We start from the raw sequence: 17,538 nt of genomic DNA, 5'->3' as shown, positions 1-17,538 counted from the left end.
TAGTGAAAGCGCTTGGTAGCAGCGCGGGCCGCCCAGCCTAATGAATGGGGAGAGCGCATTCTCAACCCCTGCAACAGGTCAGCGGCAGGCTCAGTCACTCACACACACACTCACACACACACACACACACACACACACACACACACACACACACACACACACGCACGCACGCACACGCACGCACACGCACGCACACACACACACGAAGCAGAGGACAGATCAACTGTCGGGGAGAGGATTCGCCTCACCTTGCCTCCCACGCCACCCGAGAGTGTCCTGAAATATCCCTCCTCGCCGAAAACAAAAGAACAAAATGGCAAGAGGCGATACGTGATACAGCAGGGTTAAAAATAGAGTCGCCGCTGACGGGTAGGCCAGTGTTTGGTGACTTAGCGCTCTTGGTTTACAACCCAAGTAGCTGTGGTTATGAATCCTGCGGCTAAGCTAAGCTAAGCACTTATCAAAAGTGTCAAAAGTAGAGATATTCAGTCAAAATCATTCTGGTAAAAGTACTGATTCAACTTCTTCACTCAAGTAAAAGTGAAAAAGTACAGGCTCTGAAAGGTACTCAAGGTAGAATTTCAAAAGTATCCCTATGAGAGACATTTCTATTTCTATTGGCTGTTTAATTGCAATGCTGACTGAATCTCGCTTCATATTTTCCATTAAAAAGAATTATCGATAATTCCCCTCAAATGCATTCAAACTAAAGTAAGTAGCCTGTTTTGAGCACAGACACAGTTCGCTGAAAATATATTAAGTATTTGTATAGTTACATCCCACCTCTTACACTTTCAGATTCAGAAATCGGACCCGGAAGTCTCACTTCCATTCGGAAATAGTGAACCTGAACTTGAGAACGGAGAGAATGAAACATTCTCACACACGTCAAAGTGAAGAACGTCCTGTTCAGCAGATTTAAAGGGTCTCATGGTATGTGAGGCATAAATTATCTGCCCCAGGGGACCACCTTTTCAGTGTGGGGGGGGGGGGGAATTTATTTTGTTTTGATGCCACCGTACATGGCACACCACGTAGAGGATAATCAAAACATTACATCATGCAGGAAAAATCCCTGAGAGAAGCTGCAGGCTTTCCCAACTGTGGTTTCGCTGCACATCAATCAAAGCTTGGCGGGCAAAGAAAGGCATCAGAGGGAGAGGAGCTCCTGAAAGCTGCTTGTTTTCCTGCAAAGTGTTAACAGGCCGCTCAGTTCAATGAGGGGATCAGACTCCAGAGGTGGTCTTTGCTCCAGGTCGGGCTAAAGTTTAAAAAAAAACAAACAAAAAAAAAAGCCTCAAGGAGGAAGGAAATGAACATAAAACAAAGTATCGTTATATTGTCTTTCTCTTCATGTGTGCGACTGAATCAAAGTGTGCTAAAAGTGCAGCGTTTCTTCGTGCAGAAAACGGGCCGATTCAAAGACATTCCAGCGGCATAAAGGGAATCATTTCTCCCACTCCGTGTCAGAAGTGCATGCAACATGCCTCAGAGTGACAGGAACAATGGCCTCTTTCACTGCCCTGCGCCGGGGCTGGGAGATGGGGAGGTGCATCATGGGAAAGCAGACGAGGCGGACAGGCTCGTACAGTTGGGCGGTGGATGCTTCAGGGGGGCCTCGCGCAAAACCCCGGCAACATGCGGCGGTGCTCGAAAGCTTCCAGATCGGGGCCACGTGTGAGCTGTGTGCTGTGTAAAAACGCTCGAAGGGCACCGAGACCTCACAAGTGTGAGAAGTTCCACAAGTGTGACGGGGTGTTTTCACTTGTTTGTGACGTACAAGCACATTAGAAATATAGAGTGCAATCTGTCTCAGATTTTAAACATGTTTTTCTGCCTTATTTCAAGATGTTGAACTAACTCACAATTCTTCGAGCGTTTTATAGGAGAAAAAAGAAAAGGGAAAAGATAGCTCAGGTGCATAAAGCATTTGAAAAGCGTGTCAATGCCTCAGGAAATATCTCTACATGAATAAGGATTTATTTTGAGATCATCGAATCCCTTAAATTCTGTATTATATTGTTCAAAAGCATCTTTCCAAACAATATAAGTCACGGATGAAGTTCGGAGACGGAGAAAACCCTCTGGGTACGTTTTGACATATTAGTTGTCTTAGACTGCATAAGAAGGTTGGATTACGTGTACTCCTACGGCTTGGCTGTTTTCCCTCCAGTTTTTGGTAGACATGTTTTTAATAACCACACAAGTCAGACAGTTGGCCTGGGCACAAACAGGAAGCAGGAAGTCATTCAGGATTTAAGCTTAATTCTCTTACAACCCGGTAAAATAGTTAAGAAAGAACCGCATTCAAATGTTAACGCAGCCTTGCAAAGATGTTACAGTTTCTACTAATTCCTCAGCGCTCAGTGCAATATGGAGAAAAATAAATGTTTAGTGTTCACCTGCACATTTATTGCACCAATCAAATTGCAGGACCAATATCATCGATCGGCACCAGACGTTCAAGCCAACGAAGCAAAAAATGAAGTCTCTGACAAAATGACCTTACTTCTCTCCTGATTTATTATCTCAGTAAACATTGTAAACATGAGTTTATGTTCTCAATCTCTAGTTTCAGTCTTCTTCAACACAACATCATGTTCATTTAGTCAATTATGGTCCAGTCAAATAGACCATAAAGCTTTAGGGCGGGGCTACCTTGTCATTGACAGGTCGCTACCACGGCCACGGTTGACCGTTAACCCTTTCACTGCGTGTTTTCACTTCATGAAAGATCATTTTAACATTCTGGTCGCCTAAAAAGCTCTTATTCAGCGTCAGGTTGTACTAAGCTCCAACTCGGATGGTGACGACCAAAGAAACCAAGATGGCGAATGGCAAAAAAAAATGTGCCGTATTCAAGGCTTCAAAACCTACGTCCATGACATCCAGGCCATGAAGCCAACTGAAGACTAGTGCAGTAGGTGCTGTCATTACATTACACACACACACACACACACACACACACACACACACACACACACACACACACACACACACACACACACACACACACACACACACACACACAAACACATTGATATACACATTTATATGTATCCATATTTACATCGGGTGGAGGACTCATAGGCCAGAGCAACCAACATGCGGCTGCTGCCAGAAGTAAGTCTCCACGTTGAGCTGGTCTCAGGGCGCGACACACAGATGCCAGCGCTCCACGTGGTCTGGTCTAAGTACTCTGACAACTTGTAGTCTTACTACAGCAGCTTTAGCCCAACTATATCGTTAAGCCACAAACTCTGGCTATGAGACTAACAGCTCCGAGACAAAGAAGGCCTTTGTGTCGGCCAGTGGACTCTTAAGAAAAGCAGGGATAAGAGTTCTGACTCCATATCCACGCGAGAGCTGCCATAAAGAGATCTGTGAGCAGCATGTCACTTCAGAGTTATAGTTTCCTTTTCTAACAAGCACATATTCATACTGGAATACTTTGCATGAATGTAGATATATATTTGTACTTGTATATTTTAGGGAGAGCGTTCACCTCATTTATTTTGTGAGTTTGAACGGTCACGGCGATGCTTGTTGAAAGATTTATACGAGCAGTCGGATCAATTATCATTCAACATCGAGTCGACTACAGTTGCTTTTGACGCACCTGCAAAGGAAGTCAGAGAAGGAAGCTTTATTTCCTTAGCAACAGTAAGTTATAAATGAAAGGCGCACAATTTATTGTGCTTTTCTCTTGTTTGACAGCCGAAAAGCCTTCCATGTTTTCGGTTTCATTGGAGTTGTTTCATTCATATTCTGCAAACATATTTATTTTCTTCTTTTTTTTTAACGTTTAAACAGAATAGAATGCATGAATTCCTTTTTTTTCACACTGCTGGGACTATATCTAATAAATATCAATTGTAAATTTAAACAATCAAGTACAGCACCGCCTGAATTTCTGCTTGTGTGCGTCACAAACGTGTGCCTCGGCTTCACGTCTCACCACAACAGGAAAATAAACAAACACAAAACAAAAGCAGCCTTCCTGCCAACACGAAATAACGTGTTGACACGCAAAAAACAAAAAAGGTGGAGTTCTGCACAGAGTTACTCACAGACTTGTCCTTCATCGTACGATGGAGATTAGTGATCATTTATCCACGAGCGCTGCACGGTCACACTGACACATCTACATCGCTATCAGCCAGAGAGACTCACAGAAGCAGGTACATGATTGGCAGGTCGCTGGTGCGCGGGTAGGGTGTGTGTGTGTGTGTGTGTGTGTGTGTGTGCTGCCCCTGCAGTGTGAACACAGACCCTCCTATCATCCACAATCTCACAGGAAAGAATTAAAGAAACATACAACAATCCACTCATGTACTTTTAAATGTGAGGATTCCAAACGCAGATTTTGATTTGTCATTTTGCTACGATGACACCCGACAAAACTTTCTGATCAAGTCTACGACCAGACGCTAGATGAACGAGCTAAAAAAAAACCTAATTTGTTTTCTATTTAAAGAACAAGTGTAAACCTACTTGTTTCAGGGATTTTCTAGAATTAAGAATCAGAAATAAAAGAGGGGGAAAAGGGGGGAGGATTAATCTACTTGTAGAAAATAAATGGTGTTTGATGTTACAATGTTGCTGCTCCTGAAACAAAGTTGATCCGCTTTCATCCTCAAGTCCTTTGTGGACAGAAAGCTTTCAGCTGCATCTCAGGAGAGACAGTTAGCGTCAATTACTCATGGTCTGCTAAAGAAGACCATTAAATGCTGTCAAAAGCCACAGAAATAATTAGATAGTACAGCTTAGGTTAGGATTTATTTCATTCAAATGTTTTATTTTTGTGCCTTTACTTTTTTTTAATGTTTTTGCAGGGGTTACAACATTTGTGATCCATAACAAGACATAAACATCAAAATATTTGATTTCTTAAAAATGAGACTTTGCTGTTTTCCCCTATTTCGGTGCATCACTGCCTCTGAGTTCTTCTACAGTTGGTCAGAAATAAAAAAGTTTCAAGACAAACATTTGGTTGGAAACTACAATGTGACATTTGTTATCATTTTAAAAGCTTTGATGCAAAAATAAGTAATCTATTTGACAAGAGGTTAAACAGAAGAGGCACATGGGAAAAGATTATTTTGGTTTTAAACCAAACATTTATTTCTTAAACTTTTACGTTTTATTTTCTATACTAAAAAAAACTAAAATAAGTTTTTTGATAAAATGTATTTGTCTTTTTTGTGATTGGTCTTGACTTAAGAAATAGTAGTTTGACTCAACTGAAAGTCCATATTTTCTGATTTTTTTCCGATTTTTTTCCAGGGCTTTCAATCACCCTTTTCGTGGCAGCTGACTAAAATTCTTTAAAAAAAATAAAGACATGGCCATTGTAAATTTGGTTTACTTTATCATAAATCTGTCTGCCAGTTTGCTGCTGAGAAACTGTAGTCTGGTATCGATACAAACCAGCTCACCGTTGACTGATTAATTCAGTGTCAGTTTACATTTACATTTACATTTAGGTCATTTAGCAGACGCTTTTGTCCAAAGGGACTTAAAATAAGTACATTTGTCAAAAGAAGGAAACAAGGAAACCACAACATATCATTGCCGATAAAGTAAGAGCTAAAAATAGAACAAGTGTTAGGTCCTCAGCTGAGTAACGTAGTACGTTAAGAGCGACAGTGCTACGATCAGAGTGCTATAGGTAAGGTTTTGTTTTTTTGTTTTTTTTTTTGGGGGGGGGGGGGGTGTTAGTGGGTCATGCTATGTAGAGTCGAGGTGAAGTCTGAACAGGTGAGTCTTGAGCCTTTTTCGGAAAATGGCAAATGACTCTGCTGTCCTGACATTGGTCGGGAGTTTGTTCCACCACTGAGGACCAGAACAGAGAAGAGTCTGGACTTTGCTGAGCGACATTTGTTTGATTTCAGCGATGGTGGTACCAGCCGGCCAGCTGAAGTAGAGGAGCGGAGTGCTCGCTTCGGGGTATGAGGTTTGACCAGTGTTTGAAGGTAGATGGGTGCCGTTCCATTGATGGCCCTGAAGGCCAGTGCCATCGTCTTGAATTGGATGCGTGCTGCAACAGGGAGCCAGTGGAAGTCACGGAGGAGGGGGGTCACATGGGAGAATTTGGGTAGATTGAAGATAAGGCGTGCTGCAGCGTTCTGGATACGCTGCAATGGTTTAATCGCAGAGGCCGGGAGTCCGGCCAGGAGAGAGTTGCAGTAGTCAAGGCGGGAGATGACCAGTGCTTGGACCAGGAGTTGCGTTGCATCCTTTGTGAGGAAGGTCCGAATCCTGCGGATATTGTAGAGGGCAAATCTGCAGGATCGGGCCACAGCAGTGATGTTGGGGGTGCAGGATAGTTGGTCATCGAGGATTACACCCAGGTTCCTCGCAGTTGACGACGGCAATACTGTGATGCCCTCGACAGTGACCGACAGGTCCATGCGAGGGCAGTCTTTCCCTGGGATGAAGAGGAGTTCGGTTTTATTCAGGTTAAGCTTAAGGTGATGTGCAGTTGTCCAGACAGAGATGTCAGCCAGACAGTCCGAGATGCGAGTTGCAATGTGAGTGTCAGAGGACGGGGGAAAAGAGAGGAACAGCTGGGTGTCATCTGCGTAGCAAGTTTAGTCGTCTTATCGCAACACGGACTCCTTAAACAATGACACAGAGTGGAATTGGAGTCAGTTAAATTAAGGATTTAGTCGTGTCAGACTGGAGCGAGCGCAAGCAGCAAGTGGCTAAAAGAAACCCTTCACTGTCACTTTCCAAACAGCTGTGAAATCTCTTGTCTTCTTCTCTTCTTCTTCTCTACCTTTTCTGCGTTGACTGATAACAATCGTGCAGCTTGACCTGAATGCTGAAAGCTTGTGGCTGCACGTTTGCGACACAGATACCGTGGCGGTTTACGGCGGCCCGCTGATGGATCGCTGCTTTGGAGAAAAAGCTGCAGAGCGGAAGTGTGATGGATGAGCCTCTTGGAGAAGATGACTGCGATAGTTGACTTGCAGCGCGGCGTCAAGCGTTCCCCTTGTATACACGGCGGCGTTCAAACGCACTCGGCTATCGGAAAGAGAGCGAGCGGCGCTCGCCGAGCACCACCAGAACCAATTTGCTTCCTCCCCTCCAGACACGAGCGGCGAGTGAGATGAAAGGGAAGCGGTGCTACTGTAATCCATCTAAATGGCCGGCTCCTGCATCCTTTCATGTTGCCATGACTACTGAACTCAGCCGTCACCCACTCTTCCCACGTCTGCCTTCAGGTCTCTTTCTTTTGGAGGAACGCCGCTTTAATTGGACTTTAAACTTGTGCAATACTTTCTCCCAGAGAGCCGACATCACGCTCCGGCTAATTATTCCGTGTTGTCTTCAAATCTGAAGACTTTATTGGTGCGTCTGTAGTAGAGCACCAGAGCACTGACTGTCTGCCACTTATTTGATCAGTCACATAATCAGACTTATTACGGCATATTAATACGGCTTCTTGTGTTCAGGCAACATTAAACACTCATTTTGTTAGTAGATTTAGTAAATAATTCCATTCACGTTCATGACTCTGGTGTTCAGTCTCGACCTTGGAAATAGCATTTTAATACCTTTTTAAATCAAGCTCCATTTACTAGCTTTGTTCCAGAGCTTTCTACCCCATCTTATGGTATTCCTGAGCGGCCGGAGATGAAGGAGTGGATGAAAAGCGCTGAGAGAAGTTTGAAAGACTTTGTCTTGTAAAAAATAATTGGCGGCGGTTAGGGCGATGGAGGGTTTGAGAGGCTGTAAATTAATTAATTGTAAATTACATTTTTTAATTTTCCTTATTTTTATTTTTTAAAGGCGTAAACACACAAATTGTCACTATTTAACCTAATTAAATTTGATTTAATCACACAACCACCATCCCGTGATTGACAGTCTGCTCAAACACAAATTATAATGGCAGTATTCTTTTTTTCTCAACCTGTTAAGAAATACACATTGTAAACAATCTTATTTAATTTGGCCTTAAAAAAGCTGCATGAAAAGTTGTGGGAGGAGAAACAATGTCCAACTTCCTCTTGGCAATGTCTTCCTCAACACAAAGGCTTTAGCATGTAGGTAGAGAGAGAACAAAAGGTTCACTATATTGTTGCAGCAGTAGAAAAACATGATTCCCTTCAAAGCGAGGTATAAAAAGTATATTTTTGGTAGACACATTCAGCTATTGTACTGGCAACCATAATGAAAAAAACAATAGCGATGTCCTTACATGCAAAACGGTAAATAACCTGGACCCCTGATTGGCTGACAATACCAGCTGTAGGGCTGCACGGTTATGGCCAAGGAGAAAACTGTTCGCACATAAAAAAAAATGTTTCAAAACGTCCCGACTGCAAGAGACCAATCACGACTGAGACGACTTATGACGTGATGTCAAACTCAAATTGAATTCCCAGAAATGGAAAAATATTCACCTTTAAAATCATACATGGGAGTAAACGGTTGAAAAGTCAGAGGCTGCCTTGTTGTGTGAACACAACCTCGTGACCGCATAACAGCGGAGCGTCCATGACTCTAACTGGTTGACCTTTCACCCTCTGACCCTAATGCCTGTCCCGACATGTGACCGCTGCAGGTACACACCAACAGTCTGCTCTCTCACTGCACCATGGACTTGGGTCATTTAGGTTCCCACTTCCTGACATGTTGACCTGGGTCTTTTTTTTTTTTTACTATAATTGACCTATTCTGGATGTGGCACCATTAAAAGCACCTTTTATTGCAGAGAATCAGTAACTGCTGGCTATCATATGTCAACATCAGTCCTCCTAACGCCTGTAAAACCTCGTGCTCTGGGGTCATTTCCTCCAGTGACTTGGGATCACATTTTAACACCTCTTCCTAATGAGCGAGCGAATATGCTACGAGGGGACGAGGAGGCGGGATCTTTTTCAAACAAGTAGGCTCGTTATGTCACTTACGAAACAAAGTCACAAAAAGTACGGTAAAATAAGTCCACGTTGACTTTTGGTTAAACACGGGTCACAAGCGGCGATCTCCAGCCTAACCCATATGATGACACCAAAACAGCCTGCATAGTACAACATCATCTCAAAATGTATCAAAGAATTTCAACTTCAGGAAAATTATTCCGTGAGATGGATGTGCATGTGATCTGTTTCAGGCCAGTCGGAAGGAAAATATATTGTCGTAGTATATCAAGAGGGACGTTAATGAAAGTTATGAGGTAAAACAATGGGTATAATAAGCAAGAAAACCCACAAAGGGCAGCAGGCGGCGGTGGAGGATGGGTCAAACAAACATGGGACTTTCACCCGGGACGCCACTGTTTGTGTCCCGTGCGAAATGAACGGAAAAAACACTGATTCACTATTGTTACGTAATGCATTGCCCTTGTTACATAACGTTACATGAGAAAGACAGCTATGGGCGACTGTTACGTAGTAGTTTTGTTGCCTAAATCTAACCAATCGTTTGCCACAGTGTTAAACGTGTGGCAACCATGACACCAGGCCGATACAAAGCATATTTATGAAACGCATTTTTGTTGAATGTATCGTGTGGTTTGCAGGAACGTTTATCCATAAACCAATCATGTTTGTATTGATGCATCCAAGGCCCCAAAATGATGCAAGATGGCAGAGATTCTTTGGTCAAAGCAGAGTTTAGACTTGTGATTGTTATGTTTTTACAGGTTCCTTCACTCGAAATTACAGGATGAAATCAGCATAAAGCTGGCTGACAAGTATCCACGCACAGATGACTCCCCCACAGGAAGGGCTATATGCACGGATTTAACCCAGCAGCACACACAGACTTTCATGTTTTCCACTCCACATCTGCGAGCGTGCGACAAATGGAAAACCCATCGGGGTAAATGTCATGCTCCCAGTTTTTTTAATGCTTTCATTTCACAGCCCTTTTACGTCTGTAGAATTAATGTTCCCTTTCTTGCTCCTTTTCCTGTGCCGTGATTAGACCAAAAAAAAAAGCACGTCATGAGGAAAAGTATGAGGCGCAGTGGCACACTAGAGTGCGCAGACAGGATCTCCACCTATGGCTGCCTGTTGTGAAATGGCAGGAAGCCACCGCCGGCAAATCCTGCTGATCTCCTTGTAAGCTTACTGTTTTACAGTAGAGCACCGGGGCTCGGTACAGGAAGTGGGCACATTATTGCACTTCCACGCCCACAACCCCGCCTTCCCCTCCCACCACTACACCAACCCCCTCCCAACCACCTGTGCTGGTCTCACAGGATGCACCCCCCCCCCCACCCCCACCCCCTCATCCTCCGCCAACCCTCTTCTCCTCCCTCACACAAACTCCTTTACAGCTGCACTCCTTCACCCAATCACACAGCGAACACGCTTTGTTGTTTAATACACTCCACTGCTCCGACAACGTCAATGAAGAAGATACGATTCCATTTACTGGAAACCGCCTCAAAGTGCATGCAGCCGTTAAGAGGCTGGTCCCGGAGAACTAGAAAAAGATTCTCATCTATTTGTTTCATTTTGAGTCTTGGAGGTCTCAGTTCACAGCTATTATAATGCTGAGCTTTTCTGATGTGCTTAAAGTCAAATGGGAGCATTTCAAACACTCTCCACACCAAGATCAACTCAAGAATCATGGTTCAGTTGTCTCAGTTGGATTAGGTTTAGGTAACAAGGTTGGGTGTAGGAAACCAAGGTTTGGATTTAAATAAGGATGTTTGTGACGTAACTTCCGTTACATATGTAAATAAAGCGACGTTACATATTTGATGTTCAGTATGTTACGTAAGTTACAAAATAAGACAGCGGGACGATATAGGATTTTACTGTGGATGAATGGTGAATTACAATTATGGGATAATTTAAATAGCTTCACGATCTTGAAAAAGATGTCTCATTCACTATCTTGGTAGAGAAGTGAAAAATAGAGCCTTATTTAAAAAATACAGGATACAGTTTTTTTATTATTAATTCATTAATATATCCTTTATTGAGGAGACTTTATGATTTATGATCTTATTTAAGATTATTTGATTGTTTTTCACTAAAAATAACATTCAATTCAAACAAAAAATGTTAAAATAGGTTTCTTCACAAGATATCAAGTGATACCAGTATTGTATAGTACGTATAATATGTTTGTTTTTGTGCCATTTTAAGCATATTTTGAGGATAATCGTGAATCACAATTATAAAGGCAGGATAATCGTGACATTTTCACATCGTCCCTTGCCTACACGGGACACATGCATCTCCTGGGTTAAAGTCCTGTGTTTGTTTGACCTACGCGGACTTTGTTCCTGACTTCCCCCCTTTGCTTCCGTCATAATGACTTTGGCCAAATATTTGACCAATGGGGTCGTTTATTTGCAAAATCAATCGGCAGGAAATGATGCCTTGCGTGACGTCATTTAGAGAATGACTCAGAACTTTGTTTTTTTGTAAAGCAAATCCAATCCATTCCATAGATAATTCTAAATAATAATGATGGACAGCGGTTGTTGTTTTTTTCGAGAAGAAAAACCCATCACTCTCCATTTCAATACGCTCACAGCTACTGCAACGTGAGTGTTTCATTTTTTGCAGGGTGTCTCTCCGATGTGTAGAGCAGCACAAATAAATCCGTCCAGGGAGGAGTCCTGCCACGAGGGTCATCCCGGCCCCCCCTCCTTCACTAAAACAATGACCTCACTGCCCGTACCAGGAATCCGCTGATTGTCTGAAATACCTTCCACTATGCTTGACTGAGCGCCACTTCTTTTTCCCATCGACCCGGAGGAGGCGGAGCGGGGGGGAAAACGACCTTGGCAGGAAACATCCAGCCCTCTAGCAAGATGGAAACTAGCTGCATTTGGTCGCTTTCAACTACAGTAATGGTTTCAATTACAGACAGTGAAGATGATGCAAGCGTAACTCAGTAAGACTCATCTGGAAACACAGAGAGAGACTTTTGGCAGCGAAGTCAGGAATTTGAGATCGATGATGAAGATAAGAAAAGAAAAAATACGTGCCAGCCCGATGCAGAAGGCCGGTACTGAGACTTGAATAATAATAAAACACATTTTTTTTAAATACGGAACATTATGTAGCGTAAATATTTGTTGTAATAGAGAAAGAAGACATTCTTTTTTACAGTTTTACAGCAGATTTTGAATGGCAAAATCATTAGAATTAAACAACTTTATTACTAACTAATAACTTAATTACTAACTAATTTACATAAAGGACGTTGGCATCAAATGTGAGATTTGCTATTTTGTTATGAAGATACATATACATTTCATTGACTTATGTTCTTGTATGAGGGCTTATTTTTAGACCATTTTAGAACGTTCTTTTGTTAAAAAAAACAACAACAAAAAAGAACCTTAAACTCTTTTTACGCCTGTGATGATGTCATTATGTAACACGCAGAACGTTACACAACAAAACTATTAACTCCTTTGCATAATATGTCAAAAACTTGAAAAACATACCGTTCAAATAACGTTATTTCCATTGAGAAATATAGCTCTCATTTTTCTACATTAAGAATTGTTATATGATTTGAAGTAAAAAGAAATGTTAGCTTTCGTCATACCGAGTTTAGAGATATGATGCATTTGAAGACACTCAAATAAATGACAAAATCAATTAGCAAAATCCAGTATTTGAGCGTCTTAACTGTTAAAAGTAACAATTATGGCTGGTGATCAGCTGTTGAATGTTAATAATTTTCAAAATAAATGAACAGAAAAAGTGAAAAAAGTCTGCATTTTTTCAACTGTGAATTTTGTGCGTTACGTTGATATATAATACAGATCGTTTTGTCAACTAAATTAATACTTGTATTGCAAAACATTTAAATATACAAGAAAGTTGCAATTTTTTTACACAGCTTTTCCTGTTTGAGTATCTCCTAACGTTCTGCTCACATAATAAAATAAAATATACTTTGATAGCATATTCATCAGCGTAGCTTTAACGCCCAGTCCTTTCTACTGCATACAGGAGACTGTCTGGCTTATAATGAGCATAAACGCTCATTTAACAGCGCTGTATTCACACACTGTAATAACACGGCGTTAACACGGCGGTGATTGCAGCAACGCATGGCGACATTGTCATTGTTGCAGCGTGCACTTCAATGCCAGCAGAACAAAAGGGTGTCACATAAGGATATGACCTCAACCTGGAGAGGAAGGAGCACACAAACAGCATTCTTCTGGCTGAGCGGGACCAGCGAGAACCGACGGCGTGCACACAGACGCCTCTCTATCCATTTACAGCTGTGTTCGTACATCTTCGAACCGTTAAAAAGAACATGCGGCTTCTTCTGTCTTTAGCTTGGAGTCTTAAGTGAGTCTGACGGAAGGTTAAGAGATGTTATCCATCCCTTCTCTGCCGAGTGGGAAGTTTGGACGTCTACTTTACTGTTCGCCGTGTGTGAACTTCAGGCGCTTTGTGGAAGCTTGTTCGCCATACTGCAACTTCTTGAACTGCTGGAGGGTATTTGAGTTTTCAAGCTTGTAGAGTTTCTATTCTTATTTATCACTTTCCTCTATCTGTACTTATTTCTGTCCTTGTGCTGCTGCAACACCTGATTCTCCACTCTGCTGATCATTACCGTGTTGTAGTGAATTTACTTTCACTTTACGCCACTCTCACTATATTTATTCCCTATGAGAGCATGAGATTTGTGTTATGTTTATATATATTTATTTATTCCTCCTAATTAAAACAAGTGCATCGGGAGCATTTCTATTTGACTCTCCACGGCACACGGTGACGCGCTAACTTATATTTTGGAAATTAAAATTAAAAAATCTGACTGAATTGACTTAATAAACAGAATAAAGTCGGTTCTCAAAATTAATTAAAATTCAAATTAAATTCTGCAGACTCTGGGGGGAAATGATGTGAATAAAACTGAGTTTCTGAAATAATAATAATAATAATAATAATAATAATAATAATAATAATAATAATAATAATAATAATACATTTTATTTGTTGGCGCCTTTCAAACACCCAAGGTCACCTAACATGATAAATCCAATTCAATTCAATTTTATAGTGTCAAACAACAGAAGTCCTCTCAGGACACTTAACATTGAGCAGGACTAGAATACGCTCAAAATTTCAAGAGTCATCACAATTTCAAAGTCCCAACATCAAATACTTCTGAAAAAACATGTTATGAAAAGAAACACACATTTCTAAATGTTCACATTCAAATGAGACAATTCAGAATTCCCAGAATCAGAAAACACTAAAGCCTGAATTCAACCATGAATTTAACTCATTTATATGGAATCTTTCAGAAGTTTAAACTAGATGTAAAGTTAGTTGCAACATGATTAAACCCTGGCTTAAAAACTGAACCCTTCTTGCTAGAAGCCAGACTTAGTCCCCGGAGCTCAGTTTGACCTCGGCGATGCCCTCCAGTCCCCTGCCAGTCGTAGTAGTAGTGCTGCCCTAATCCAATACAAACAGGTCATTACACTGCGCTAAATCTTTTCTCATCATTCACCACTTTACACGCGGCTCATTCTTCTAAACTGCTCCAATGGCTCCTCAACCTCCTGCCCTGCCTTCTTCCATTCCACCGCTTTATTTTCCAAAGCTATTAGCACCAGATGTGCATCACTTTATTAGCTCAATGTGTTTTGCACACTTGCAAACTCGCGGATGACCACAGGACGGGTTACTAAAGAGGATTAACACAAGAGTTCAGAGGGCGATGCTCGGTGAGATCATCACATGGGTTTGATGTGGGATGATTTACCTCTCTGTAATTTACAGGCAACACAAGAACCAAACAAAGCAAAACAATCAGAAATCTGCCCGTGGCGTTTTAGATTCAGACAGCTTCTTGGCAAGTGTCTCCGGCAAACGCACCGACAGGCACCGACTCCGCCAACCGCAGACTGATGGCAGCTGGCTCTGCCGGGAGAATGCAATCTGGTTTCACACGGCGGTGTGTGGCGCTGCCGTGAACGGCGGGAGGAGACGAATGAGCAGCCGTGATATGACGGAGACAGAAAGGGGGATCACAAAGGAGAGAGAGAGAGGGGGGGAGGAAACAATCGCCTTTGGTGCAACGTGCAGCAGGATCTTAGATTTCTCCCGGCAGTGCTGCTCCATCGACGCCTCACACTGGCAGCAGCCCAGTCAAACATGCCTTTGTGCTGACGTGGGAGAGCTATGGGAACATGGGGCTTTTTTTTCTGGCCAAGGAACTGACTTGGGATGTTGAGCTGAGCTGGTGGGGGTTACTCAAATATCCTCAGTGATGCAAACGATCCTTTAATGATGCAGAGAGAGGAGGGGGGGTAGTGGGATTTGCAGGTTTTTGCTCGTTTCTGGAAGGTGGGGTCTGCTTTCCTTTGACACCCCTCTTCTGCTCCGATAAAATGATGCAGTTTTAGCAGCTTCAGGAGAAACCCGTCTACCACCACATGAGGAGGTCACCCGCATCACTTCCAACTGCAATTTCATGAATCATTAACCCATAAGTGTTTGGTTACTTTCGAAACGCAGGCTGCTGCTTTTGTCATCATCGCCGTTTTAATTAGCGCGATAGGAACTTCAGCAACATTAAACGTGATTACTTATCACGGGCTCGGCGGAAAGCTGTAGGAGCCGGGTCCTGGACGGTAAAGTTCAGAATGGGAAGCATGAACGGGGGGTTGGGTGGGGGGGCGGCAGGGTCACATGAAGGGATCCTGTTGCCGTGTGGGATTTCAGCTGTGGCTGGGAACCCTGAGGGACTCATTATGTCGATATCCCCAAAAGAGACTGTTCAGGCTGGGAGAAGTTCCCAAGCCGAGCTCAAGTTGAGAGATGTTCTCCCTGTTATATAATAACCTCATTAGGACTCATCTTTTCATAAAGGGCTTGGTTTATTTTGAGGAGTCTTAAAATAGAGGAAGAAGAGAAAATGTTTTGTGTATCATTTTTATTGTAACAAATTGTGGATGCTTTAAACCCAACAAAAAAGGGGGGTGAACATCCCTATTTATTTTCTGTTTTAGCAAGCTCTGAGTTACATCGTTTACTTAAAACCTATGATGAGTGTTTGACAGGTTGAATCCAGTATTTTTACACCCATCTGGCTCATTTTCAGCCAAAGAAATCAAATAAAAACTAATAAACTTTAAACACATTTTGACCTTCTCATCAAATACCCAGAAAATATGGGTGAGACCTAATATCACAGCCATGACTCCAATACATTATAATTTGCTTATACTACTTCTGTTTAATCAGTTATAAGCACTCACACATTTATAATGTAATAATCATAACACATTATAAGGCATTTAATAATGAAGTTCAAGTTACTAGTTTTTGCAAGGATCATAGTGTTTTTTCCCACAGGTGTAATACATTATGTTTTTATAGTGCATTATAATCACTGTTATAATATGTTTATAAGTTACTCTAAGTGGTCGCTGTTTAAGTAAATAATAACAACAATAATAACAATAATAAATGATATTTCATTAAATCGATGCCATAACACAAAACAAATCCCACAATGACCACTTACAGGAACTTATAATCACATTAATCCATTACTAATATGAAAATAATAATGCATTATGGTCCTTGCAAAAACAGGTCATATACTTGAAAGTGATTACAAAAAGCTTTACAATGTGCGAGTTATTGTTAGAAAGCATAATTAGTGCTTCTAACTGTAATTATATGATGCTACAAGCAGATTATAACAAGCTCGTCTGGTTAAAGCATTGCATGTGGGGGATGATGGGGAGCTTATTATGCCATTAATATCTATCTAATATATAAAGTGCTGGCCCTAACCTCAACCAACATCACTACCGTCATTTTAAAGGAGACACATCATGCTCATTTTCAGGTTTGTACTTGTATTCTGGGTTACTACTAAAACACGTTTACATGCTTTTGTGTTAAAATAAAAACGCATTATTTCCCCTCATGCTGTATGTCTGTATTTACCTGTATTCACCATGTGTCTGAAACACCGCGTTTAAATAATAATTGTCTGTAGCCCAGGTGATGATAGCATCATATTGTTGTGTACACCTCCTTAAAGTAATGTTATTACAAAGACACATCTTTCCTGTAGTAAAATGAATGGGGGATTAAAAATGACTGGAAAAAATTATTATTATACAACATAGAGCATTTGCTATGGAGGGCAGGAGGTGACTTATGATTGAATTTCTATTTTTACTAATGTGCAAAGAAAACAATGGATGACAAATAAATATGACTCAGATAGGCTCAGATATGATGAAGTGACATTTAAGCCCCACTGAGTCACCGTGGTGGTTTACACTTCTGGACAGCCCCCCTCCCCCTTAAGAAGCAGAGGATTTGCCATGCATGGGTAAAGAAAGGGGGGTATACTGTACAGAACAAAAGGCTCCTTGCGTAAAACTGCGCATGAGTGCCGCCGCCACACGCACGTGTTGTGAAAGCAGAGCGACGACGTCTTCGCATTTCGGCTTCCCGTTAAAATGCCAGGGAGTAGATATTACTACGCCGCCGCAGCACTGACACGTGAAGGCTGCGGGGTTTGGAATGTCACAGAAATAACGACAGTTGAAGATGG

General features: G+C 41.8%; 1 protein-coding gene across 2 annotated transcripts in view; it reads right to left on the bottom strand.

The window, feature by feature from the left end:
- Positions 1-17,538, bottom strand: part of bach2b (BTB and CNC homology 1, basic leucine zipper transcription factor 2b) — a 476,383-nt gene that overhangs the window by 71,107 nt on the left and 387,738 nt on the right. The window contains exon 2 of one of the 2 annotated variants that reach the window (XM_084029937.1): positions 4,071-4,118. The exons of the other annotated variant lie outside the window; for it this stretch is intronic. Coding sequence (XP_083886063.1) covers positions 4,071-4,109 — 39 coding nt within the window. The 5' untranslated portion in view covers positions 4,110-4,118. The remainder of the gene's footprint in view (positions 1-4,070; positions 4,119-17,538) is intronic. 2 annotated transcript variants of the gene reach the window in all.

The sequence above is a fragment of the Eutrigla gurnardus genome, assembly GCF_963514095.1.
Source record: "Eutrigla gurnardus genome assembly, chromosome: 16".
NCBI classification, from domain to species: domain Eukaryota; kingdom Metazoa; phylum Chordata; class Actinopteri; order Perciformes; family Triglidae; genus Eutrigla; species Eutrigla gurnardus.
Note: the sequence above shows the minus strand (reverse complement) of the source record. Positions and strands in the feature narration are given on the sequence as shown.